Source organism: Oenanthe melanoleuca, chromosome 14, assembly GCF_029582105.1.
Source record: "Oenanthe melanoleuca isolate GR-GAL-2019-014 chromosome 14, OMel1.0, whole genome shotgun sequence".
Lineage (NCBI taxonomy): Eukaryota > Metazoa > Chordata > Aves > Passeriformes > Muscicapidae > Oenanthe > Oenanthe melanoleuca.
This window is the reverse complement of record NC_079348.1, coordinates 8605264-8633021: the sequence shown is the minus strand read 5'-3', so window position 1 is coordinate 8633021 and position 27758 is coordinate 8605264. Positions and strand designations below refer to the sequence as shown.

Genomic DNA, 27758 nt, shown 5'->3' with positions numbered 1-27758 from the left:
GTGAGAAGGGATTTGGGCTGTGCCCTTAAGGGCCTGGTTTAACTTTAGGTCAGCCACAATCAAACCCAATTGTTCGGGAAGTTGGAGATGGTCGCTGCAGGCCGCTTCCAACTGAGCTGCTCTGCTCCACCCTACTCCGTGTTCAGCACTGCCAGCTCCTTCACTGCTTTGCTTTTAAATATTGCCCTAAGATGGGGGTGCAACTCTCCTTTGACTGTTTTTAACACATGCAATCAGCAACTACAGCAATTAAGAGGCCTAATTAGCATCTGAATCAGCCTTCTCGAACAACCCTCTTTGCAGTAGTAGCAAATAAGGGTGAGGGAGTTGAAATTCCCGCTGGGAGGGTGGGCAGGCCCTGGCACAGAGTGCCCAGAGAAGCTGTGGCTGCCCCTGGATCCCTGGAAGTGTCCAAGGCCAGGCTGGACACTGGGGCTTGGAGCAGCCTGGGGCAGTGGAAGGTGTCCCTGTCCATGGAATGATATGAGCTTTAAGGTCCTTTCCAACCCAAAGCATTCTGTGAAGAGAGTGCCTGCAGCCCTGCTCAGCCCTTGCTGAGGCTGTTTGTGGGGCTCCAGGGAGGATTTTACTCCAGCTGAGCTCCTGTGCCTGCTCCCAGCAGCCTGCCCGTTATTCCCAGGAAGGATTAGGATGTGCCCATGACAGCCAGCTCTGATTCTGGGCAGCAGGCACAGGGTGAGGCTGCTCAGACTCACACACTGCTCACCAGATGTTTCCCTTCTGCCCAGAGCAGAGTGAACGAAGCCCTGCTGGCCCCAGAGCAGCCCCGGGGTCCCTGTGGGAATCTGCCACTTCTGTCAGAAGGTTAAATAAGATTTCAATTAAGTGACATCGCCACAGACCAACTGCTCCAAAACTGCCTCCACTTAGACGAGCTCTGCTCCAGTGGGAGAGTTTAAAGCCGAGCCTCTGTCTGCTCACACACTCCCTGCAGTCCCACACTGACCTCCCTCCTCCCTGCCAGCCACGCTGTGCCCCTCCAATCCCCACTGCAGGGTCAGTGCCACCTCTTCAGCCAAGGAACTTGCCGAACTGGACAATTTTATTGTTCTTCTCGTGGATCTCCCAGCCATTAGGGAATCACACCCCACCCGCAGCACCACGGCTCAGCTGTGCCCAGACAGTCATCTCTGACTGCACGGAATAATTCATTTTCTTGCAACATTAGAGGTGAATTAAATGCTGGATACTTGCTACCAGTCACTGGAGTAATTCTGCTCCTGAGTCCTTTCATGGGAAGGGAAGGGAAGGGAAGGGAAGGGAAGGGAAGGGAAGGGAAGGGAAGGGAAGGGAAGGGAAGGGAAGGGAAGGGAAGGGAAGGGAAGGGAAGGGAAGGGAAGGGAAGGGAAGGGAAGGGAAGGGAAGGGAAGGGAAGGGAAGGGAAGGGAAGGGAAGGGAAGGGAAGGGAAGGGAAGGGAAGGGAAGGGAAGGGAAGGGAAGGGAAGGGAAGGGAAGGGAAGGGAAGGGAAGGGAGGAAATAAGCCCTTTCGAGACCACAGAAAATTGCAAAAGGATGTTTCTTCCAACCCGACATGACAAAATTGAATTCCAAGCTATTTAATGCATGCACGAAACGCCATAGAGGAGCCCAGCCCGAGCACTCTGTCCAGCACGACAGGGAAAGGGGTTCGGAACACAAGCATGGCTCCGGCACGAGCTCGGTGCTTCCAGCTCCGCACTCCCAGGCGATCCCACTGAAATGCAACTACCGGGTTAAGGGTTCTCACAGACAGGGCTGTGGCAGCATTTCCATGGACACACGGCTATGGGAACACTGCGGTTATGACCACACGAACGATGGACACCTCGGGAAGCTGCAGTCCCGGGGGCTGGAGCCCGCTCAGTCCGCAGGCACCGGGGCCAGGGTCCCAGCGCGGCCCCGTCCCCTCCCCAGCGCAGGCACAGCGGCCTGGCCCGGCCAGTAGCAATTTCAGGAGTGAAAAACCAGCCCCGCAGGGCAGGGAGCCTCTGGGTTTGTCCTTAAAAACGGGGTTTCACAGGTTACACCGTCACGAGGGTGATGCCATGCAGCCTGCCCGCGGCCCAGCCCGCCTCAGACCGGCGTGGTTCGTCTGTTGGCCGGGTTGTTGTGCAAAGACTCCTTGAACTCTTTGGGGATGGAGTTGTGCACCTGTAAAAAACCGTGGTCCCGCTCCGAGTTGAGCAGCGTCCCCATGGTGACCTTGGAGGGATCCCTGGAGAGGGTGAACATGGAGATGTCGGTGGAGGGGATGGTGCTGAAGCCTTTGCTGATGGGCGACATGTCCCGGGAGCGGGGCTCGGTGGAGCGGGAGCTGGACCGCCGGCGGAAGCGGTACCTGTAGGGCGGCAGGCGGGTGAAGGCCGACTTCTTGAGCAGCTCCGAGTGCGACCTGGCGCGGATCTGGCGGTGCTTCTCGATGTACATGTGCACGGCGATCACCCCCACCATCTCGGCGATGATGAAGGACAGTGCCCCGAAGTAGAAGGACCAGCCGTAGGAGTAGCTCTTCTTGGAGTCGCTCTGGCCCGGGTCCCCCGCGTTGGCCGAGATGTAGACGATGATCCCGATGATGTTGCTGAGTCCTGCAGGGGGGACGAGCGGGACAGGCGCTCGCCTGAGTGGCAGGAGTGGATGGGGGGATGTGTCCCCATGGGGCGTGTCCCCTCTGCCAGCACACCCGGACCAAATCCCCTTGCAGACCTCTGCTGATCTCCCAGGATACCTGTATATTCCCTCACCTATATACCTGTATATTCCCTCACCTACATACCTATAAACCTATATATTTCCTTATCTATATACCTGTATATTCCCTTTCCTATATACCTGTATATCTATATATTCCTTTCTCTATATACCTGTATACTTATATGTTCCCTTCCCTATATACCTGTATATTCCCCTACCTATATACCTGTATATTCCTTTACCCATATACCTGTATATTCCCTTTCCTATACACCTATATATTCCCTTACTCCTGTATATTCCCAGGCATTGGAAGAGAAGGAGCAGTAACCACAGTTTTAGTTTTGTCTAGAACAGAGACATTTCAGGAGCTGCTTGTGGTTTGCTGAGAGTGCATGCAGGAGCCTGCTGGTGTCATGCAGCAGCAGAGCCGACCTGAGGGGTACAAGGGGATCCCCCCCAGTGTGAACCCCAGCTCGCCACAGCCCTGGGAGCACAGGGAAGCTGCAGTGGCTCTGGCTCTTTCCATTTCTGGTGGAGTCCTGAGGCTTTGTTTGGGACAGGGCACAGCCAGCAGGGCTGTGCTGCAGGCTGGGGAGAGGCTGGTGCATTCTCAGATTTACTTAATGAATCGATTATGTTCTCTCTGCTGTTTTCTCATCTGCATCAGCAGCTCCTGCCAGCCAAGGAGGGAGAGTCATTTGTCTTTTTGTGGGGAGAAGAAAAACACAAAATAGAGCGGTTCCTTGAGACAAAGACATTGTCACGCGATAATCAGGGGAAGCGTTGGGGAACAGCACAGAAAAATGAGTAATCCAGCAGGAACAGCCTCTCCAGAGAGTGATTCCATGTGGGGCTCTGGCAGCCCCTCTGCTGCTGCTGGCACAGTGCCCATTGACTGCCCAGGGTGGAGGGCAGAGCCCCCAGTCCCTGGCAGCCCCCAGGGGAATGGCTGCGCTCTGGGACCCCCTCCTGGGCTGTGCCCTCTCACAGCCCCTGCTCGGGGCAGAGCAGGGGGGGTGCTTGAAGCCCTGCCTGGCACAGTCACCATAGCCAGAGACCCCTGACAGATTTTCCCTGCTATGGGGATTTCCCCACAGGGCTGGAATTGCTCTCAAACCTCAGAATCTCTCTGTGTCGACAGCCTGGCAGGACCCACACCCCTCTCCTGCTCAACCATGTCCCCCCAGGCTGGAGGAGCCCCTGGGCAGCTCCTACCTGCAGAGACAAAGAAGATGCCAGCGCTGAGGATGACGTTGTGTTTGCTCTTGTAGAACTCGCTGGCAGCCACGCACAGGCCCCCGAAGAACAGCAGCCCCACACTGAGGATGGGGAAGATGCTGGATGCTCTCACTGCACCTGTGGGACAGGGACAAGGGCAGGATCAGCCCCCAGAACACCCTGCACCAACATGAGCACCTGGGAAGGATCCAAGGATCCGTGCAAGGTCAGTGCTTGTGCTGCCAGGATGGATGGGGACGCCCAGCACCAATCACACCATGCATCCTCTGCCTGTCACAGAATCCTGGAATGGCTGGGGTTGGAAAGAACCTTCAAACCATCCAGTGCCATCCCTGCCATGGCAGGGACACCCTCCACTATCCCAGCTTGGTCCAAGACCCATCCAGCCTGGCCCTGGACACTTCCAGGGTTCCAAGGGCAGCCACAGCTTCTCTGGGCACCCTGTGCCAGAGCCTGCCCACCCTCCCAGGGAAGGATCCCTCCTGTATATCTCACTTAAATTTCCCCTTTTTCAGCAGAAAGTGTGGGCAGTGCCAGGGCTGGGTGGGGGTGACTCTGTGGTCAAGGGGCACTGTCCCCTCAGTGTGAGAATGTGCTGGGCACTGTGACAGAGGCTGCACACAAATGACACCCCTGATGTGCACAGCCACACGTGTGTGTGCCAGACTGCTGCGGGCTCACCCAACCTCTGCATTTCCAAACAACAACAGAGACAGCCTTGGAGGCTTCCTGAGCTGCTGGGGCTGGAAATAATCCTGGGAGAAGAGTTCTATGCCTATGGTCTGGTGCTCAGCCCCATCCCCCTGACTGACCCAGCTGCTGCTCATCCAGTTGCTGCTCTGGACTCTCAAATTTCCACATCTCTGCTCACCCAGCAGAAGAGAGTGAGTTTAATGAAATGGCTTTGCAGTTTTAGTAGATTAGTTCTGAAGTTCTCCCACTCCCTCTCACATTTAAAGTAAAAAGTCTATTTTAGAGCCCCCAGGAGTAGAATTTTAATGGAGCTTCTCTGTATTTCTCTGCTTTAATAATGGCCCTAATCGAGGGATGAGAGCCCAAGCCAAGGCACAGTGTATTTTTGGTGCAGCAGGTATGATCTGCTGCATTCATTCTCTCTACTGGCATTCTGGGAGCTGATCCATGTGAGAAAATGCATTGGGCTGGGCTTTAGGTCCCTTCCAACCTGGGCCATTCTGGGATTCTATGTGAATGCAGTTCTGCCCCAGAGCTCTGCTGGCCCCTGAGACAGGAGGAACCACTTTTCCCAGAAATCTGCCAGTCCAGTTTTCCTGTTTCCCTGTGCTTGGCTGCCCCTGGCAGAGCACAGGGCAGCTGCTCGTGGTGCTCTCCCAGCAAATCCAGCCTGGCTGGAGGCTCGAGGAACACAGCACAGACAGGCCACGAGGACGTGTCCCCGTGGGGGGACACCAAGGGAGCCAGGCTGTGCAGCAGCAGCTGGGATCAGCCATGAGGACAGCGAGTGCCAGGCCAGTGTGCCACTAACACGTGGCACTGCGGTGTGGCATGGCCATGCTCGGGTAACCCAGAGGGTCCCTGGGGGCTGTGACCCCTCAGCCTCCTGCTGGGTGATGCTGGGGGACAGGCAGGGGCTGCCTGCAGTGGGAGGGGCGTGTGCTGGCACAGGGGAGCCGACTCACGGAGGAGATACTCGGCCGTGTCCTGCTCGTAGTCTGCATCCTCAGGGAAGTGGTCGATTTTCTTGCACACTCCTCGGAAGGTTCCTGGGGAGACACAAGCCAGGAAAAGCTCAGAACCCTGCACTGGCCAGGATGTGCAGCAGCTCCATGTGCTCAATGGGGACACTGAGGCACAAGGGGCAGGGAGGGGTGGCAGGAACTGCAGCACCTCCCTAGAAGAAGGGCAGCCCCCTCAGAATCCTGGCTCTAGAGCATGTGGACAGGTTATGCTGGCTCTGTCCCCTCTGGCATGGCACCAGGAAGGACATGGCACCAAGGACCAGGGACCAGACAGGACAAGCCAAGCCTCATGGTGTCCTGCAGGGTGGCAGCTCCCAGGCTGTGCTCAGGGGAGCTGAGCAGCACGACAGGCATCAATTAAAGCCTGAAGATGAAGCTCTGGAGGAGGCAAGCTGTCACCCAGAGGGAGACACAGCATCCGAGGGAGAATCGCCTGCTCCCGTTGCTTTGGGAACTGTGGGAGAAGGGGATGCACTGGGCACGGTGAGGACACCAGCTCCACAGCACAGCCCCCAGCCTCCTCCTCCTCCTTCTCCCAGCTTTGGGCTTGCACCCACCTTCTCCTAGCACCCAGAGGCAGCAGATTCTGCCCCACACACCCCAGAGCTGCCCCCACGAGTCCCTCTGCTGTGCAGCCATCGGGCAGGGATACAGTGAGGGAGCCCCGGGCTGGGCAGGCACGGGCAGGGTGACACTGCCCAGGCCAGGGGAGGGCAGGGGCAGCCCCGGCTCCACAGCCTCTATTCACACTCTGACATTTGTTTTGTCTCCTTTACTCCCTCTGCTCACCAACTGATGCTCGTCGTCATGGCGATGCTGAGCCACCCGACACACAACTCCAGCCTCCAAACACACACCACAACAAGGCTGCAACCCCAAAAATCCCCCTCTGACCTCCAAGGTGCTCCCCAGGGAGGGAATCCTGCCCCTAGGAACTGCGGCTGGGAATGGCTCCAGGGATGGATGAGGCAGCTGCTCGGGGTCCTGGCAGGGCCACGTGTCACATCTCACCCACCAGGTCCCTGTCCCCCAGTGACAGCAGATGCAACTCCGTGTGTTCCTGTCCTGGCTTTACAGCAGGGCCTGGCTGAAGGGCAGGGTGCTGGTGTCTCGGGGGGACTGAAGGTGGCGTTTTGGGGGACGTGCTCTGGCTCTGGGCACTCGCAGCCCCTGCTAAGGCCCAGCACCCAGCTGTGCCCCGAGAGCTGGGCAGGGCCCCAGCGTGGCACAGCCCGGACTGGGGGCTGCTGCTCCCCCAGCCGCCCCTCCGGGTGCTGCCGGCGTCGGGTTCCTCTCCCAGCCCGCAGGATGCCAGGCTGCTGCTCCAGCAACCCCACCCTGCTCCTGAGCCATTCCCAGCCGCGCCTGTGCTGGCTCCACGCTGGCAGCCTGAGTCACAGCCCCAGGATTGATTCATCTGCGGCCGCTGAGCACCAGCACAGGCGCTGCTGCCGCCCCTGCCCGCTCCCTGCTCGCTGCCTCGGTGCTGGATCTCAGGAATTTCCTCTCCCTATTAGTATGAATCCCAATTAGCCAAGTTGGCTTGTCACCAGCTCCATGCCGGAGCCCAGCACGGCAGCAGCTGGCTCAGGGCAGGAGGGCTGTGCTGGGAGAGGGGTCGGCGTGAGCAGCCCCAGCCCCAGTTGGTGCCATCAGCTGGTGCCATCAGCCGGTGCCACCTCTCTGGTCACCTCGGCAGCTGCCACACAGCTTTGTCACAGTGGAGCTCTCCCTGCCCCAGCCTCACCCAGCTGCAGGTCAAACCCGCCCTGTAATGGTCTCACCTCGATCCAGGGAATCCCCTGCAGCTGGGAAACCTTCCAGGGGTTTTGGATACCTCAGCAATGGTGCCGCGGGTGCCTGCAGGGTGTCCCCGCCCGGCTCCCGCAGAGAGCCCTGCCTTTGGGAGGGTGACACCGCATTGAATTTGGGAGCGATGAACTCGCACTTCGCACCCTGCGGTTTGTACGGGCATCCGTCCCGTCCCGTCCCATCCCATCCCATCCCATCCCATCCCATCCCATCCCATCCCATCCCATCCCATCCCATCCCATCCCATCCCATCCCATCCCATCCCATCCCATCCCATCCCATCCCATCCCATCCCATCCCATCCCATCCCATCCCGTCCCATCCCATCCGCTCACCCCTCCAGCCCCGCGCCCCCCGAGCCCCCAGCCCCGGGCGGGGTTTGTGCTTTCCCCGCTCTGCTGTGCGCCCCGAGCTCCCGCGCCGCTTTTATCGGCACATGCAGAGGCAATTAATTGATTTGATCTCAGGTTGTTTTCCTCTCGGAGCCCTGTCCCCAGGGAGGGCTGGGGCACGGGGAGGGGGCTGTGAGGGAAATATGGCTGCAGCGGTGGAAATACAGCCGAGCATATCGATCCCAGCCCAGCCAGGCAGAAGACTAAAGAGCTCCAGTTGTGGTGTTAAAATCTCATTACTTTTCATCTGGTGGAACAGTTTTCCAGGCACCGTTCTGGGTGCTGCTGTGTGTGCAAAGGAAGACTCAGGCTGAGCAGGATGAGCTGAGACCATTCATAAATGAGGACAAAATTCTGTGCTCCCCTAGTAGAGGCTCAGCCAGGAGCCAAGGTCACATCCCAGCCTCAGCTCTCTGTTCCTCCTGATAAATCCAAGTGAGTTATCTCCCAGGTTGTGGTTTCCAGTAACGGCCTTCCTAAAGACACTGTGTTACACTGAGTCCATCTGAAGGAAGTGGTGGGGCATTATGGTCTAAGTTCTCTGAAAATTAATATTTTGGAGAACCAGAGGTCAGAGCTGAGCTGGGAAGTGCTGGGGTAGGAAGGAGCCTGCTGCACAATCCCAGAGAGGCTCAGGCTCTGCACTCCCTGAGTAACAAGAGCAAGATACCTAAATATCTCCGAGGAATTAAAACTTCAGGGCTCATCTTTTTTTACCTCCCACCCACCTCCCAGATGCTTGGAGAGATGGAAAGAAATTCATCCCTATTCCTTCCCTTCCCCAGCTCCAGGCTCTGCAAAGGATCCTGAGGCTCTTTGCACAAAGTCCCTGGTGTGAGATTGCAGAGCTCTGGGGTTTTGGGTCTGGGTTAGCCACGGCCAGCACCCAGTGGCCACTGCATGGACTCAGGGGGTGGCACTGAGCAGCTCAGGGGAGGGTGGGAGGGGTCTCAGCCACCCCCTAGCACCTTGTTTGCCTCCTGCATCACCAAATTTTCAACACATCCTGAGTTCAAACACACACAGCAGCTTAGAAGAGCATCAGGGAAGGCTGGAGGGATGGCTGCAGGCCTCTGATCCGCAGCATGGAGCAACCCTGCTGGAATTGCTGCTGGGGCTGAGCACAAGGGATGCTCTCTACCAGGGCAGGGAGGCCCTGGGGAGCCAGGTGTCCTGTCCTTGCCATCCCAGCAGCTCAGACTGCCACTGTCACTGCCACCACCACCTCACATGCACCTCTTGGCACCAGGTCCACTGAGAGTGGCCAAATTAAGGCAGAACCCAGGAGCTCCCAGCCCTGTGCTGGTGCTGGGATGGATTTTGGGATGGGTGTTGGGATGGTGCTGGGATGCATGCTGGGCTCCTCAACACCTGGCAGTGGGAGGAATCCTCCCCCTCCTTGCCAGGACTGAGCTCTCCTGCAGCACATCCCTGTCGCCCCAGCAGCCCCACACCAGCTTCCCCCGGCGCCTCGGGTGGGATCTGGCTCCGTCTCCATTTCACACCCTCTCCCCCTCTCTGCGGTGGTGGCTCATGGCTGAGCAGAGGCACCTACACAGATACGCCTGTTCTGAAGGACATTTTTCCCTGGTTTTATATATATATCAAAAAAACCCCCACCAGTGGAAAAAACCCAAGTCAGACGAAAGGAATGCAGGAGCCAGGAGGCAGCAGAGGTGGCTGGGCTGTGCTGGAGGCCAGTGTGAGCACACACCTGAGCACAGCTGGAGGGGGACAGAGCCCCTGGGGTGGCTGGCAGGGTGTGGGGAGCAGGAGATGCTGTGCTGGGCATCCCCACGGGGGACACAGGCACGGCTTGGCACTCACAGCAGGGTGGGCTGGGAGCTCCTGCCAGCGCCAGCCCGCGAGGTGCCAGCGAGCGCCGCGTGGCACAGGGACTTCACTCCCTCAGCAGTGTTAAAAGGGAAAAAAAAAATGGGGAAAAAAATCTACATTTTGACAGTGACTCATCATCTCCCATTCTGGAATCTGTGGGGTTGGTGCAACCTACACAAGGCAGTTCAGAAAAGCAAAACAATTCTGAATAATAGAGGAGGAAAAAAAAGTTTGCAGCTGATGGGTAATTTCCAGCCCTTTGCTCTGAGGGTTTTCTCATTTTTCCTTATTAGAAAAGTAATCAGGTAACACTCTGGAGCTGCTTCCAGGGGCTTCCCCCCACGCTCTCCTCAGCTTCCTTCCTCCCTGCATCCTCCCAACCTTCCTCCCTCTGTCCTTCCACGTTGCTGGAGCTCATGGCAGGAAAACACCACATTCCTGGGAAGGTGCTGGGATGGAGTGGGGAGGTGCAGGGCTCTGGGGCCCTTCCCTGCTGTGCCCCCTGGCACGTGGCAGTGGGCAGCAGCTGCCAGGGCCAGGAGCCCTTGGATCACGCTGGGGAGGAGAGCACTCATCAGCATGTCTTAGGAAATCATTTCATGTTTTATCTTTAACAGTGGATAAACATTGATTTTTATTTTAAAAGGTAATTGACATTCCTATGAGAGCGCAATGAGCACTGGAGCAGCCGGAATCGGCGTAAATAAGCCGTGTGCTAGAAATTAATGAGCTTCACTGATTGAGTTTATCTGTTTAAATTAATACAATTCTGCCAATTATAAAAAAAATAATGATCTTTGGTTTGTCTGCCTGCTTGGAGACATTGATGGTAAGAGATGGGGCAGAGCAGGAGGCCTGGCCCCAGCAGAGCATCCCAGAGCCTGAGGCACTGGGACCTCTCCCTGTTTAATGAACATTTTAGATTTATTTGGGTTAACTAATGGGCTTCTGGGATGGGTTTGCCTTCCAGCCTCCTCTTTGGCTGAAGGTAATAGGGGTGGCCAGCTCAGCTCTGGGAGATTCCTGAATGCCACATCTTTTTTAGCAGGGAGTGGGGGAGATGGGTCTGTCCTGCAGGGTGGGAGCCCTGTGCCCATTTGGCAGAGAGGGCTCATCCTCATCCTCCCCTTTCCACCACTCCAGGAGCTGGCAGAAACTCTCAGTCCAACCCTGGTATAAGTGCCTGGTCTTTAGGGTCTCTTCCAACCCAAACCATTCCATGATTCCATGATCCTATTATCCAGCTGAATAATTAACAGACAGGTCCAAACACACTCATCTCTAGGAGTGAGTTTCACCCACAGGTTTCATGTCCAGAACACTGGGGACAAAATCTGCCCAGCTGGGACCAGGGGGAAAACCAAGAGCCAAGAGTGTAAAGCCTGGGATCCTCTGGTTAAACAAGTGCCAATAATTCAGACAAAGAGAATCTGTGGGTGTGGGTGCTCTGGTGCCTGCTCCCACCCTGAGCTCAGCTGAGGCCAGATCATCCTCAGGCTGCTTAAACACCTATTTATACTAAGGAGGAGAGAAGCTGCATTATGATGGGGAGCTGGAGGTTTCACTTCACCAGTATTAAAATGTCCTCTGAATTTCTAAAAACCTATAAATGACAATTTCATAGCTGTGAAGCGTGGCATCCAGCACAGGGGAGTGCTATTTTCGATTCTGTGTTGACAGCTGAAGGGGAATGGATCACAGAATTAAAAACTAGTTGCTGCTCAAGTCCAAGCAATCATGGCTTGATTATGCTTCTTATGGGCACACAGAGGCAAGTCTGAGGCCCCAGCACAGACTCCTGGTGCTTGGAGAGGTCAATTCACAGAGCAGAAAACAATTATAAGCCAAATCACTTAGGAGAATGGATTTAAGCATAAAAGCACAACTGTGTACAGAGAATGATTTAAGAGTGTTTTGCCCGAAAACTCATCACCATGACGGGAGTTTGCACTGGTTTAGAAACTGCCTGGCTAATAAGCAAACAGCTATAAAAATAAAAGCAGGCCCAACAAAGAGAAGAAAGGAGATATTCATAACTCTGAATATAAATCAGCAGCTCGGAATTGTAGAGCAAACAGCAGAAAAGCACCAGGACGTCCTTGCCCGGTGCCTGGGATGAGCAGCAGCAGCAGCAGCAGGAGCAGTGCCCGTCACCACGCAGTGCTGCAGCCTTAGTCACAGCCCAGGAATGGGAAACAGCCCAGCACAGCCACGGCATTTCCCTGCAGCACCTTCTCATCCCCCAGCCTGGGAGGGAGCAAGGAGCTGGCTGAGCAATTCCAGCCTTGTGGGAGAGGCTGAGATGCTGCTCTGCACACCCTGCCCGGAGCAGAGCCCCTGCCTGCATCCCCTCTGCTGCTCCAGGGGCACAATTAGGGACTCAGAACAAGGGACAGGCCACTGGCACTGGTCACTGGTCACTCTTGGTTTGGTGCAGCCACCAGCAGAGTGGGGCAGTGACAGGCACAGACCCTGGCAGGTGAGGGTCCAAAAGGGAGATCCTGGTCTGGTGATGAACAGCAGCCTGGAAAAGAAGTTTTATTTATGGCATCACCACAGAATTCCAGAGTGGCCTGGGCTAGAAGGGACCTTAAAGCCCATCCAGCCCCACCCCTGCCATGAACAGGGACAATTCCACTGTCCCAGGCTGCTCCAAGCCCCAATGTCCAGCCAGGCCTGGGACACTTCCAGGGACAGCCACAGCTGCTCTGGCCACCCTGTGTCAGAGAATATTCCCTATTTCAAGGTGAAGCAGCTGCTTAAATTTGCTATCAACACCATCATTGATGTTTGAAGGAGAATGTTACAAAATCCATCCCATGAAGAGAGGGCTCAGGGCAGAGGTTTGGGGGTGCCAGAGGAGCCCAGTGAGCCCCTCCACACCCTCAGCACAGCCTGACCTCAGCCCAGCACTGCAGACCCAGGGCTGCAAAAAGCAAATCCTCCTCCAAAGGAGCTGAGCAGTGCAGTGCAGAATACCCAGGCTAAAAATATGTAAATGGCCATGAAAAGCACTGTCAGAGCTGCAGCAGGACGAGCCAGTCGCCAAAAGGCAATTTTGAATTTCCGAGCTCGCTGCACGAGGCATTAAAAAGGTCACTATTTCTGAAATAAGGATCTTTACAAATAAACACATTTGCTGAGGCCTGGGTGAGTCATGCCAGAGCGGAGCACAGAGCATTTCCACCCTAATGCTCCTGACAGGCCGGGAGCAGGGAGATCTTTTCATGTTTACAGTTCATCAATAGTTATTACAGCTGCACAGTCAATCTTTAAAGCACATTTAGCCTGGGAGGAGGCTCGGCAGGTTGTTTTCCCTGAAAAAGTGATATTAAATTTATTATGTTCTTCTTCTTTTATAGCATAGATTTGAAGGTAAGTATTTGAAGTTCAAATACATGACTGCCACTCCAGCACCTGCCTTTTAAAAAAATATATCTATACTTCTGTCACATCTTCCTGGTATAAATATTTGAAGTTTTCAGCTGATGTGCTAAAAGGGCCTCGATCCATCACAGCCTATTTATTCCAGGGGATGCAGTGGGCATTGTGCTGCTGCGGGAGGAGGTGCTGGCAGCTCCCTGCTCCGCTCCCCCCGGCTCCCCCGGCCGGGCTGCGGGTCCGGTTCGGTTCCGAGCGCACGGACGGATTTAGCTCTGCCTGCCGGGAGGCAGCTCCGCCTCCTCACCATCTGCGGAGGGAAGCAGCCCCGGGGAGCGGCTCCGAGCCCCAGATGGGGAAAGCGAGATTCGGGAGTAGCACCATAGTTTCACTCCTGGGTTTTTTGTGTTTTTTTTTGGAGAACAAGGAGGAACTCTCCTGCAGACGGAGCATCAGGACAGAACTTTGCTGGTGAGTGAGTGAGCCACGCCAGGCTCATCTCGCCCATCCAAGAAATCAAAGGTGCCCTTTTGAGCTGCCCAGAGCCATTCCCAGGGCACAGAACTCGCTCTGCCCTGTGTGTTTGGGAACACCTTGGCAGAACTGCACTGGCAGCAGGCTCCTGGGCAGGGATAGGAGAGGGTGCACCTCATCCATCACACATCACTCTGGGATTTTACAGCACCAAAACCCCCAGCATATGGCAGCCATCTGCTCCAGGCCCCTGAAACACTCCCCTGCCTCAGCCAGCCCATGGGATGCTCTATCTCAGGCTGTGATGTCCCTGCCCATGCTGCACCTCCCCTGTTCCTGCTCCTGGCTACAAAGCTGCTCCACTCGGGTCAGAGCTGGGCAAGCTGCTTGGTGGTCCCTGAGCCGCTCACACCATCACCTTGGCCATTAAACAGCCTCACCTTCCCCAGCTTCCCAAGCCTGGCTCAAAGCACAAAATGGTTTGCTAGAAAAAAATCTGAGCTTTTAAACAACCCCAGGTCCGTCTGGCCCTGCCATTCCAAACACCAAACAACCACAGCTCCCCACGGCTCTGCCCTTCCAGGAGCCAATGAGAGCTCTGAGGGGAAGAGGAGAAAGATGTGAAAGCCCCGGGATGGGTGGCAGCAGACAGCTTTACCACTCACCCAATGCTTCCCACCTTCCTCTTTTGCACTAAATCACCGACAGAGCCCATCCTGCTGCTGCTGCAGCCAGTGCTGCTGTGCCATCAGTCTTAAGGCCAGCAGGAGTTCCACCAGACCCCTGGCACTTACCTGGGGCTGCCCCTGTCCTTTACTCCCCTGTTTTCAGCTCTGGATCATGCCCAGGGTCTGTGACGTTGCCCTTAGCCCACAGCTCACATCTGTGCAGGGAGGGCTGTGCCTGCAGCAGCCCTTTAATGTCTCTGTCCCAGCTGCAGCCCACTAGCTCCAGCTGGTTACTCCTGAGGGCACCCAGCTGCTCCCTGGGGGATGGAAAATGGATGGATGGATGGATGGATGGATGGATGGATGGATGGATGGATGGATGGATGGAGAGCAGCCCTGAGGAGAGCTGGAGAAGGAATGTGGACAAGGGCATGGAATGACAGGACAAGGGGGAATGGTTTCACACTGACAGAGAGGGGGCTCAGGTTAGATATTGAGAAGGAATTCTTCCGGTGAGGGTGGGCAGGCCCTGGCACAGGATGCCCAGAGCAGCTGTGCCTGCCCCTGGAATTACCCCAGGCCAGATTGGACCGGGCTTGGAGCAGCCTGGGACAGTGGGAGGTGTCCCTGCCCACGGCAGGGGGTGGCACTGAATATTTTGCAGGTCCCTTCCAACCCAAATCATTCCACTGTTCCGTGATTCTGTTATCCCCGATTTACAGGCGGGTAGGGGAGCACTGGAGAGATGCAGATCACGAGCATCTGCTCCCTTCGGGTGCTCAGCTGGAGCGGAGCAGAGCCGGGGATTTCACAGCCCGGAGCTGGCAGGCTCTGCGCGGGAGGTGACGCTGCTGTCACAGCCCGGCCTGCGGGGCTGAGCCCCCGCCCCGGAGCAGCGCCGGGCTGCGGATGGGACGCTCTGCCTCTGCTGTCTTGCTATGGAAGACTTCCCTTGATCCCCAAGGGGAGATCTGTTCAAATTAACACCGCAAGTAATTCCTAAAGAGTGACGGAACTCGAGTGCCCTGACCAGCCCGCGCTTAAGGCACAGCGCTGTCACCGGGACCCTGTGTGTCACCGGGACCCTCTGTGTCACCGAGACCCTGTGTGTGCCATTGGGACCCTGTGTGTCACAGGGACCCTCCGTGCGCGGCTCAGGCGGTGCCACAAGCATCGCACCAGTGCGGGCTGCACGATGGGCTGCAGCTCCCTAAAACCCGACAGCACCATGCCCAGGGCTGCAGCGGGCACAGGGGCTGCTCCATCCCCGCAGCCCCACAGCCCGGTGTCCGCAGGACCCCGCCGGGCGGGGACGGGGCTGGGGGGAGCGGAGGCGGGGGCGCGGCTGTCCCGCACCTCGGCCGCGCCGAGCCGGGCCCGCAGCGGGGCTCAGCCCGGACCGCAGCGGGGCTCAGCCCGGCCCGCAGCGGGGCTCAGCCCGGACCGCAGCGGGGCTCAGCCCGGACCGCAGCGGGGCTCAGCCGGGCCCGCAGCGGGGCTCAGCCCGGACCGCAGCGGGGCTCAGCCTGGACCGCAGCGGGGCTCAGCCCGACCGCAGCGGGGCTCAGCCTAGACCGCAGCGGGGCTCAGCCCGGACCGCAGCGGGGCTCAGCCCGGACCGCAGCGGGGCTCAGCCTGGACCGCAGCGGGGCTCAGCCCGGACCGCAGCGGGGCTCAGCCCGGCCCGCAGCGGGGCTCAGCCCGGACCGCAGCGGGGCTCAGCCCGGACCGCAGCGGGGCTCAGCCCGGACCGCAGCGGGGCTCAGCCCGGACCGCAGCGGGGCTCAGCCCGGCCCGCAGCGGGGCTCAGCCGGGCCCGCAGCGGGGCTCAGCCCGGCCCGCAGCGGGGCTCAGCCGGGCCCGCAGCGGGGCTCAGCCCGGACCGCAGCGGGGCTCAGCCGGCGGATCGGCCCCGCGGGGCCAGGCTGGGCTCCTGGGAGCTGCTGCAGGCTGCTGGGGGCGGCAGCAGTGCGAATTGGGGCAGGCTGGGGCAATAGAGTATCTTTAATGTTATTATATGCCATTATTTACAAGGTGCACACCGCTCCCCCAGCCTCGCTGCTCTCGCAGCATCACGCTGCCGCTGACGAGACACGAGCAGAAGCCCCGGCTCCTGCTCCTCCCCGGCTGGGGGTCTCACACCCCGCTGCAGCTTTCCTGCTTCCCATGCAAGGCGCGATCGCTCGGATCCTCCTCCAACTCCTCACGTTGGAGAGAAGGCCGAAGACTGATGCACAGAGAACACTTTCATTCTGAGTGTGCTGAGGAGCGATGGCAGATTCTCCCAGCACGGGGAGAAGGAGCTCCGGGGCTGTAGAGGCTCCCGGCCCCCGGAGGATCAGGGGGATCGTCCCTGCCCATCAGGAGCTGCCAGCCCGGCCGGCTGGCACAGCTGCTGCACCCAGGTAAGGCTGCTCAGGCAAAGAGAGGATTTGGCACGGATGGCCAGGACAGGCAGGAATCACTGTCTCGTCCCGGGACACACAGCGGGGCTGAGGGGGGCAGTGCAGGGAGGTCACAGCCTGACAGGGACCTTTCCCAGCCGGGCAGCAGCGCCGGGCCGGCTCGGGCAGGAGGCACCCAGGGAAGCGCAGCCCCTCGCAGTGCTCGGGTGATGCAATCGGGGATGCTGAGGTGTCACACACACACAAGATGCTGGGGTTTAACACCCAGCTGAGCATCACCAGCCTGGCCTGAAGGGTTCCTGTTCCATGGTAGGAGGGAGCCCGGCCTCTCCAGGAAGATGGAGATGCCATCTCTGGGGCCAGGGAAGTTCTGCAGGACACGAGCTGCTTGATGACAGTGCCAGCAGCACAAGCCAAAGCTGATTTTAATAAGTGAAATCAGGCACACCTCAAAAGGGTCATTGCTTGTTGGTAGCCTCTCTGGGGTGCTCTCCCCACCCCTTGTGATTCCAGGCACGAACTGAGATTAAAGGCATAATTAGCGGACAATTACCAAAACACCAGTGAAATTGGAAATGTGACCATTGGAGAGGCATGAACACAAATGTCACCTTCAAACACCACCTTTTGTCACTGCTCACTACTGCTCAAGTCCCACAGGATGTATCACCAATGTCAACATCCCCATGAGTGCCCAGCGACCCCAGAAAGGCTGGGAGGTCACATGTCCCCCCTTTTCCTTGTCCCCATCCCAGGGCTCCTGCCCAACCCGATTCTTCTCCTTCAGTAGAAGCGCCTTGGCAAACCACTAAAAAAGAGCTCCAGTGAGAGGGACGGGATGGCACAAGACCTGCTCCCAAACCTGCCCACTGCCCTCCCTGCCACCCTGGCACTTCCACAGGACCGTGTGATTAAACATCACCATTCCCAAGGAGCTGGCACAGGAACAGCTCAGCCTCCCTCTGCTGCCCAGCAGCACGAGATTTGTCTTTACATTGTGGTGTCAGGAGATAAGAAACAGGCAATATCTGAGAAAATCATCACACCCTATCACCTGCTGAGCAGCCACGATCCCTCCTCCTGCCGTGACTGTGAAAATCCCTGATGTGTTCAGGGAGTGAGGGGCTCCTGCAATGCTCAGGGGATGAGCGAAGCCCAAGGGTCCTGACACATCTCAAAAGGGACCAAGAGCCTACTGCAAGAAAACCCTTCACTTCTCCTCCTCTGGGCAACCGATCACAGAATCTTAGAATCCCTAAATTGTTTGGAAGGGACCAAAATACAGGACAGTTCCAAGCACGCATCATACCCTGGCCTGGACTATTCATCCTGAAGACACTCCAACACCTGCCGCAGGTGCAAGGCTGGGGACTCTCAGCAGTGCGGGATGGGAGCATCCCGCAGTACCGCCGGTGTCCCGGGACGGGCGGTGCTTCCCGTGCGGGATGCAGCCCCTGCCCGTCCCCGCAGAGCTGTGAGCCCGCACACGCCGCGGGAGAGACACCCCTCGTCACCCCGGCTCTGTCACCTTTATCCCCGCGGGTGTCTCTGTCAGATCCCTTCTCTGGAGCTGCTGCACGCCCCGAGCGAGCCGCGTGGGACAGAGCCAGCGGCTCCCGGCCCCTCACGGCGAGCAAACTCCCCAAAACCTCCGGAGCGGAGCCCATCGGCCAAAGCAAACCCAGTCGGGAACCCTCAGGAGGGATGGGAAACACCCGAAACCTCTCCACACCGAGCACCTACCCCAAATGCATCCACTGGCTCCAGGGGATCTCGTTCCGAGGCTCACCTGAAAGGCTGAAGTGGGTTGTGGGTGTCGGAGCCCTTCTGCAAGGGCAGGACCCCTCCCCACGCCCTCCCCAGCTCCCCACGGGCGCTTTGCAGGGACTCAGGACACGGGTGGGCACCTTTCCCCTCGGAAGCCTCGAATTGCCCCAGCCTAAGCCCCTGGCAGCGCCGCTGCAGGTTAATCACTGTTAATGACAGTGGGTACCTGCAGCTGCCGTGACCCAGCGGCTCTTGACAGCAGGTGAGGCAGGGAAGAACCCCCCTGCCAAGTGGGGGTTCGGGCAGCAACTGAGCAACCCCCCCCATACCTCCGGATTAGTGCATTTATATAATTTTAAGAGCATTTTTTGATTTTCCCAAAAAAGGAGGTTAACGTCTATTTATGAAGCGCACACTGCGTTCATTAAAAATCCATGATGAAACCCATGTGAACAGGAACCACGGAGACGCGAGGAGCGCTGGGCGAGATTAACGCGGGGCTGCCTCACCTCAGCTCATCGCACACAGCAGAGCGTGACAGCTCTGCACACCCGGCCTGTCCCCCGAGCAGGGCACGGCGTGCCCGGGGCTGTGCCAGCGGGCACGGGAGGGCATCCCCTGAGGGCAGGGGAAGGGATCACCAGCGGGCACGGGAGGGCATCACCTGCGGGAATGGGAGGGCATCACCTGCGGGCACGGGAGGGCATCACCTGCGGGAATGGGAGGGCATCACCCGCAGGAATGGGACGGCATCACCAGCGGGAAAGGGAGGGCATCACCTGCGGGAATGGGAGGGCATCACCTGCGGGAATGGGAGGGCATCACCCGCAGGAATGGGACGGCATCACCAGCGGGAATGGGAGGGCATCACCCGCAGGAATGGGACGGCATCACCAGCGGGAAAGGGAGGGCATCACCGCCGGGAATGGGAGGGCATCACCTGAGGGCAGGGGAAGGGATCACCTGCGGGAATGGGAGGGCATCACCTGCGGGCACGGTGCGGGGAGACTTCCCGGAGCCGCGGGAGGTGAGCGCTGCCGAATCCACCTGGCCTCACCTTACAAAAGGCAGAACTCCTGCTGACAGAAGGGATTTACCGAAGGCCACGCGGCTCTTGGCACAGAAGCCGGGCATCCCTCCCTGGCCAAGCACCATCGCTGGCCGCCTGGCCAGTCCCGGAGGATCCATCCATCCGTGGGGCATCCCCCCCAAACCACAGCGGCCCGCAGCCACCACAGGGGCTCGCAGCCTTCGTTAGCCATCCCTAATTATTTCCAGGCGGCATGGAGCCAGTGACCTTGCATGGGAATAAAACCACTTGAGCCTCATTCAAATTCAGCCTTCCACCTCTATTACACGGGAACAGCTCCGGAGATGACAGGCTCTGCACCACGCCTATGCAGCAGTAAAATGCCTGTTTCTGAGCTGTTCACAGCATTTTTGCTCATCACGTGCTGCTCACAGGCAGTGAGGGAAGCGGCTCTTTAACCCACCCCACAAGTCAGGATTTTTGCCCAGAAAACACCGCAGCATCCCAGGAGGGTGGATTTTGCACCCTGTGCTGGAAGCAGAGCCGGTGGCAGCGAGCTGAGGCACAGCTCCTCCCCGGACACTCCAAGCAGCCGTGGAGCTGGAGGCTCGGCTGCTCAGAGCCACGGTGCCAGCTGGCAGGGGCACGAGACCCTCTGTGTCCAGAAGGATTCTTATGACTCGTGGCATTTGGCCATGTGCCACAAGAACATGGGTCTGGAGCAGCCCGAGGGTCCAGCCAGCCTCATTTCCATCTCCATTAGAGGACAGTAATTCACTTTTCTCCAGCACATCCTCCACCAAGGCGAGGCTCAGGGATTCCCTAAAGCCGAGCTGTGCCTGGGTATTGGATGTGACCCTTTGCAGAGCCCCGTGCCCCGTTTGTGCTCAGTGCTGTGTGCCAGCAGTGCCAGGGGCTGGGCTCTCCCTGCTCCAGCCTCTCCTGATGGAAAAACTCGCTGGGCATTGAATTGCAGCCTGGTAATCCCATCAGGTGTTCTCACACAGGTAACTGTCCCTGTTCACCTTCATCCCACACCTCACCTCACCTCAGGTGCCTCCATCGCACCTCACCACATCCTGTCTCCATCACACAGCAAAGCTCTGCACCTCCCAGCCCTCAGGTAGCAGAGAGCAAAGAGCCCCTTCCCAGCACGTCCCCAACCCCACCTGGCTGACAGACCCACCCTGGGCCCCTCCATCCCCTCCAGCCCACCTGGCAGTGCCCATCTGTGCACCCTGCCCCACAGCTGCCATCCCTGGGCTCTCCTGTGGGCACCACCATGGCTGGGGCACTGTGGGGAGCCATGCCAGGGGTGCTGGGCAGGGTGGTCAGGGTGGTCAGGGTGGTCAGCAGGGTCGTGCAGAGCAGCCTGGCAGCCCCACCACATCCTCACCAGCACTGGCACCAAGCTGGACCAGGCACATTGGGGAGGGGATGAGAATCCATCACAGACTCTGACCAGACACAGGAACAGGATGAGCAGCTCCTTAAATACCTGCCCATAATGAGGAGCAAGAAAAAGTGCTCCATCATGGGTGATTGCAATCTCAGGGACATTTGCTTGGCGCTTTTAAAAATTAAAGATAATAACTTTCTAACAGAAACAATCTTGCTGTCACCTTGGGGAAATTCTCTGCTTGGCCTCACTCAGAGGGCTGAGAGGAGCTGGAGGTGGGGGAAGAGCTGGTGCCTGGCCAGGGCAGCTGCTTCCAGCCCCATTTAATGCCTTCACTGAGACCCAGCTCAGCTCAGTGGAGCCAAAACCAGCCATAGACAAAACCATCAGGGGAAAATGGAAACTCAGGAGCAAGGGCAGGCACTTTCCAGCACCTCACACCCCTGCCAGGCCTACTGGAAAGGGGAATGGGAAATTGAATCAAAAGATTAAAATCTGGGCACTCTGATATGGGAGATAGCAGGCCACACACAAGTGGCTGATGGGAGAAGCTGATGGGATCAGTTAAAATAAATCTGCAGCTGAAAGGTCAAGACAAAACAAGGAGGAATTCTTTCATTGTGTTGGAAGGAGCTTTCCTGAGGTGTAAACCACCACTGGATCATGACAGTGTAACTGTCAGTCAGGGAGCAGAAGTGACACATGCTTATTTATTCATCAGATACTTCTGTTCTGTACTTGGAGACAAACAGGCTCCTGAATTCTGGCAGGAGCTGGGGGGATGCTAAACAGCGACTGCAAAGTGTAAACACAGACTTGGGAGGACTAGAGAACTTCCTCCCAGGAGCATTCAGAGAATGGGCTGAGAAGGCTTCTGAAGATCTAAAATGGATTTTAATAAAGCTTGGCATTCTGTTGGATTTCTAGAAGGCGGGAGAAGCTGGTTTAATGCCAGGAGTGATGCGATGGGCCATGGCAGGAGCTGTGTCCCCAGCACCGCCCATGGGTTAGCAGAGGTGGGAACAGAGGAGGAGGCAAATGTCAAACAGCCTCATGGAAAACAGATTTATCAAACTTCATAAATTTCTCTTGATATAGTTACAAATTCAGTTGATAAAGGAAGTCAGTAACATAATACATTTAAGAGTTCCACAGGGCATTTGATTTAGCTCTCCTGAAAAAGTTAAAGACCTGTATTATGCAGAATCAACAGCGCTTTATTAACAGGGCTGGGAGCTCACAGAGACAGTCCCTTCATCCAAGGGATGCTCCTGCATGAGGACAGCACTGAGCTACAACCACATCTTTACTGAGAGTACTGAATAAAACATGAAATAATTGGGAGTAAAACAGGGAAAAGGCAGACAAAAGACTGATGGGAGTACTGACAGTGGGGGAGGTGGGTCAGGCAGATTTGGGCAGCTAGGTACCTCGGGCTCATTCAGTCATGGCCATCCCTATACAGCCAGCTTCAAGGATTAGGAGGGAGGAACCAGGAGAGCAAGTTCCAGTTTGGAGATGGGAAATGCTGCTCAGTCCCAGAGGATGGGCTGGGGGCCCCTGTGAGGGGCTCAGTGGCCTCAAAGTTCAACCAGCCTCACAGCAGGTGGAACATGGACAGACCCACACATGGCTACAGGAGACCCAGGTACCAGAGATCATTTCTTGTGAGTTTAGGAGCTCTCTGGTGGAACCCTTGGCCCAGGGACATCCTCAGGGGCAGCCTCCAGGAGTGACCTTCCATCCAGCACTGAGCCTTGCAGGAGCTGCAGCTCAGGTGTAGAAAGAACTGGGCAGGGTCCTGAGGGTCAGCTGATGGTGCCTGCAAATACTGTGTGTAAATCCATACAGGATCATCCCAAAAGAGCAGCCCTGAAACTCCCCAGGCTCAGCAGAGAAAAACTGTGCTGGCAAAAGCTGTGCTGGAGCGAGCTGCTATGGGGACACTGGAGGGGCCAGGATGGGCCCAAGGGGGACAGCTCAGCTGAAGGACAGCTCTGGGACACCAGATGTCCGTGTCCCCTGCAGAACACCCCACATCCCAGCCCAGAGGAATGTAGGAATGCTGAGCATCCTCTGTGAGGGAGGCAGGCAGAGCAACGCTTGGCCTCCTCCAGAAATGACAGAGCACTTTATTCTGATGAGGGAAATGAAGGAGGAAAGGAAAAGTACCACATCGCCTTAAAATATGGTATTTTGAGCAGCCTTGGCCAAATCCTCCTGCTCCTTCTGCCTGTTTCAGATGCGCATGATGCCATGGAGCCAGTCCCAATCTACACCACGCAGCAGGGAGGACACGGAGCCTCCCCGCATTTAATGATGCTGCATTTAATGGTGCTGAATTTAATTAAGTTTGATGAAAACCAAAGTTCTGTTACTTTCTTGAAAACACCACGAGCCTGAGCAGCTATTTCTCACCTTCAGCTCTCTCCCCAAAGTGCCGTGTGCTTCCCTCCCTTCCGTATGGACACAGCGGGCACGGAGGGGAGCAAGGGACACTGAAACAGCCGCGGGGGCACGCACTGACCAGCGCTGGTCACACCTGAGCTGGACACGCCAGGAGACACCTGCCGAGCGTTCACACATTGTAAAAGCCATAATCAGGATCCCAACGCTGCGATTCCAAGCAGACTCTCGCGGCCCAGCAGCCTGGGAACACCTGCCTGGGCTCCAGTGATTGAGTCAAGCGCTAATTTGTGTTTCCCAGTGTGGGTGGCTCTCCATGGGTCTGCGGCGGCTCCATTCAGGATTTATCCGCTCTCGCCGATGGGCTTGTGACGCTCACGTGGTGCGTGGCTCCCACGCAGGCGCCGGGACCGGCAGGGAGGGATGCTCGGAGCCGAGACCCGCAGAGAGGAATGCTCGGAGCCGAGACCCGCAGAGAGGAATGCTCGGAACCGAGACCGGCAGGGAGGGATGCTCGGAGCAGGGACCGGCAGAGAGGGATGCTCGGAGCAGGGACCCGCAGGAAGGGATGCTCGGAGCCGGCGCTCCCGTCGGGCAGATCCGCGCTGAGCCCCGCGGGCTCCACGCGCGATTCCCCCCGCGTTACCCACGTCCAGCCCCCGCTGCCGGCGGAAAGTTCAGGCCTGAGGCGACTCCCGAGGGGCAGGGAGCTCTGCTCAGTGCTAAAAGCATCGTGTGCACCGCACGGCCCCTGCGACAGACCGCGCTCGGTCCCGGCACCGGGGATGGAGCGTCTGTCCCCTCTCAAGCCCGACACAGCGCTCAGAAATCAGCAGGGCCCGCAGCAGGAATCACACGGGACCTGCTGCATGTCACAGGTACAGGGCTGTGCCCCCAGGGCTGTCCCGGCTCCTCAGCCCCCGCCCCATCACGGTCCTTTCCCCGCACCGACTCTGAACCCTGCGCAGCTCGGCTGGGGGAAGTTTTGCCTTCCCGGCACCGCACTGGTTAACACAGCCTGCGAGGCGCCTTCTCCTGCAGAATTCGGGAAGGTGACAAGCAGCCCCAGCACCATCACAGCCCCAGATGCTCCCCCCGAGCTCAGGCTGGGACTGTCCCTGTCCCCGCCGGGCGCTGCCACCAGCACCCAGGCGGGGCTGAGGAGCCCGAGCCCCGCACGGGGCCCCGGCGGTGCCGCAGGTGCGGAGCGAGCCCCGCACGGCTCCACTCCCACTCCCACTCCCACTCCCACTCCCACTCCCACTCCCACTCCCGCAGCGCTCAGAGCACCAGCGCGGGTAGGATGTGGAACAGGGAGTGCCGAGCCCACGGCGAGCCCATGCCCTGCTGCTGCCAGCCCGTGCCCAGCTCAGGGTGCTGGGCTGGCATCCAGCTCTGAGCTCTGCCATGGCACTGCCAAGCCCTTTCCCGAGTGAGCTGTGCCCAGGGCAGCGGGGCCTCTCTGGCTCATTCCAAAGCAGTGATTGATCATAGTGAGGGAAACATAAAACACTGGCTGAAAAAAAAAAAAAAAATGCAGGTAGCAAACCAAAGAATTTTGGAAATTACTCATGCCTCCAGCGATCCCATCTTTCACATCCCTGGCTCCTGCTTCCTTGGCTCCCTCAGCCCAAGAGGGGAGACAGATTATCTCAAATTATTTATTATGGAATTAGAGCATGATCCAAACCCTCCTTGAATCAATAAGAAAGCTCTGCCTGACTTCATTTGGTTTAGGACAGAGCACCAGGAGCAGACAGGGCATTTCTGCATCCATGGCCGTGACTCACCGAGAACTTTCCAACGTGCAGGAGCAGCTCAGCGCCGTGGCTTGTCTGCCCCCAGCACAGGAGGGGTCGCTGCTGGCCTGGGGCAGTCTGACACCGCCAGGGCCCCACAGGATAGCGGGGCAGCTTCTCCTGAGCACACAGGACACCCACTGCTGCCACCCATTGTAAAAGTTAGGGCCCAGGGTGATGCCACCGACCATTTTTTACTGCGCAGGTACCAGCACCTGGCTCTGTTAAAGCTCATCTTGAAGCACAGCCTGTGGATGCTCAGAAACACCTCAACCAGCAGCTTTGGGGCAAAAGTGCCCCAAATTGTGGCCTGTGCTGCAGGAGGGCGGCAGCTGCTGGGGCCCCGCCAAGCAGGCACTGCTGCGGGAGGGGAGCAGCGGGGCGAAGCGGCGAGGCCGGGCAGGCAGGAGCTCGCCCGTGGGGCAGCCGTGCTGCGCCCACCTTGCAGCCCAGCTCGCCCTGCTGTGCCCACCTTGCAGCCCAGCTCGCCCTGCTGCGCCCACCTTGCAGCCCAGCTCGCCCTGCTGCGCCCACCTTGCAGCCCAGCTCTCCCTGCTGCGCCCACCTTGCAGCCCAGCTCGCCCTGCTGTGCCCACCTCGCAGCCCAGCTCGCCCCGCTGTGCTGCTCGGAGGCAAAGGGGCTGACGCTGGAGCTGGGGCTCGGTGATGACAACGCCGGGTGCGGTGCGGTTCTCCCCGGTGACAGGGACGCGGGGCCAGAGGAGCAGGGCCGGAGAGGGGTAGCAGCCGCGGGCCTCTCGCTAACACATTCCCGATCAGGAGAGGGACCTGTGGCCCCTCAGCCCGGAGCTCCCCGGGAGGACACAGCGCGTCCGCCGCCGGTCCCCAGCACGGGGGCAGCCCCAGCCCCGCTCCCCACGGCCCCCGTGCCCCGCCAGGAGCACCCCCCGTGAGGTTCCAGCTCGGTGCCACCGCGAGTGCCCGGGGAGGAGCGCGGAAAGGCGGCAGCGGGGAGCGGCGGGGCCGCCGGGCCGGGGGATGCTCGCATGGCCGGGGGGATGCACCGCTCTCCGGGGGCCCCGATCTGGGGTGGGGGGTCCCGCGATGCAACCCTTCCCCCGAAGTTTTGGGGCCGCGGGGGTCGGTACCTTCCAGGCAGCACGTCCTCCAGAGCCCCGAGTGGGTCATCACCTCCTCGTTCTTGCGGCTCGTGTCGTTGTCACTCATGGACTTAGTCCTGCACACGCCGCGCGAGTAGAGCCAGTAGTCAGTGCCCACGGCGATGGTCATCAGGCTGAAGGCTGCGAAGGCTCCCACCGTGGTGACGAGCATCTGGACGCCTCTGTCACACATCCTCATGCTGCTTCATCCTCCGGCGGCGGCTCGCAGGGGAAGGGCCGGCGCCGCCGCCCGCCGCCCGCCGCCTCATGCCCCCGCGGCCGGCGGAGAGCCGGGCCCCCGCGGCGGCGCGGAGCGGGGCGGCCCGGCCCCGGGGAGCCCGGCACGCATGGCCCGAGCGCACCCGCGGAGCGCAGCAGCGCAGCGCAGCCCAGCCCAGCCCGGAGCGGCTCCGCCGTGCGCTCCCGCCGCCTCTCCCGGCGCCTCCCCCGCGCCGCCCGGCCAAGGCAGTGGCGGGGGGCGGCGGGGGCGAGGGGCAGCGGGGGGCGGGACCCGCGGGGGGCTGCGCCGCCGGGACACCGCCCCCCGCCCTCTCCCACCCCCGGCCGGCGGCGGGCACGGCGACCGGCACCGGGTGGGGACGGGGACCGGCACGGGAAACCCACCCCGGGGTGCCGGCACTGGGCGGGGACCGTGACCGTGACTGCCCCGGGAACCCCACCCCGGGGTGCTGGGATCGGGACTGCCCCGGGAGATCAAGAATACCTGGACTGGGCGGGGGGAACCCACCCCGGGGTGCCGGGACTGAGCGGGGACCGGGGGGCCGGGACCGTGACCGCCCCGGGGACCACCCCCCGGGATTCTGGGACCGGCCCGAGACTGTCTTGGGAAGTCCCCTGGAAGTGCCAGCAGCGCCCAGGGACAGTGACCCACCCGCAGCAGCCCCCGGCACGGGGCCGATTCTCAGCTCAGTCTGCTCGGTGCCCGCGCACCGGAACCGGGCACCGGGCGGCATCTGGGACGAGGGGCTGGGGCCGCACAAGGGACCCCGGGGAGGGCACAGCACTGCCCACGGAGCTGTCCCTGCCCCGGCAATACCGGTGTTTATGCGCTGCCCAGGAGCTGCTTCAGCCTGAACATCCCTCGTACCCACAAGCCACTCCTGCAGCATTCCCAGCAGCTAACCCCCCTGCCCTTTCCCTCTCCGCTGTCTCCCCATCTCCCTGAAACATCCCTCAGCCGGCTGGATGAGCCCATGACTCATGCGACCTTTCCAACAAGCCTGGAATACACTTACCTCTGGAATTCACGGTCCTGTAAGGGCCACGGTGAGACGGGAAAGAGAATGATTTACACGATGGCGTGTGCTTCCCCAGCCCTCATCTGTATGCACTCACATGGAAATACTAGTTATTTACTCCAAAAAGGCAAACAGAGAATTATGAAGGCACTGAGAAATTAAGAATGCGAAAATTAAGTGGCTCCTCAGCCTGAAATCACCGTTTGTGCTGCTCCCCAGGCAGGGCACGCTGATTGCTGCCCCGCTGGCTGCCGGCTGTGGATCACCCTGGTTCATTCCCTGCTTCCCCACGGGCCCTGTGCCTGGTTCCCAGCTCAGGCTGGAGGCGGTGCGGCTCTGCCCAGGCTCTCCGGGCTC

The 27758-nt window shown here is 58.9% G+C and overlaps 2 protein-coding genes across 4 annotated transcripts; one reads left to right on the top strand and one right to left on the bottom strand.

The window, feature by feature from the left end:
- Positions 1–1562: 1562 nt before the first annotated feature.
- CACNG3 (calcium voltage-gated channel auxiliary subunit gamma 3) lies at positions 1563–27758 on the bottom strand. 3 transcript variants are annotated; one of them, XM_056503236.1, is made up of 6 exons: positions 27602–27758; positions 27399–27484; positions 26131–26324; positions 5593–5676; positions 3911–4051; positions 1563–2586 (listed from the first exon to the last, which is right to left on the bottom strand). In XM_056503236.1, the coding sequence occupies exons 3-6, from the start codon at positions 26312–26314 to the stop codon at positions 2075–2077; spliced, it is 921 nt and encodes a 306-aa protein (XP_056359211.1). In that variant the 5' UTR covers positions 26315–26324; positions 27399–27484; positions 27602–27758; the 3' UTR covers positions 1563–2074. The 3 variants fall into 3 exon arrangements, with proteins under 3 accessions (XP_056359211.1, XP_056359212.1, XP_056359209.1); XM_056503237.1 differs by lacking the exons at positions 27399–27484; positions 27602–27758 and having other exon boundaries at positions 1563–2216; positions 2340–2586; positions 26131–26377; XM_056503234.1 differs by lacking the exons at positions 27399–27484; positions 27602–27758 and having other exon boundaries at positions 26131–26583.
- LOC130259415 (splicing factor, proline- and glutamine-rich-like) lies at positions 26410–27237 on the top strand. Its single transcript, XM_056503676.1, has one exon. It carries the CDS (start codon positions 26410–26412, stop codon positions 27235–27237), a length of 828 nt encoding a protein of 275 aa, XP_056359651.1.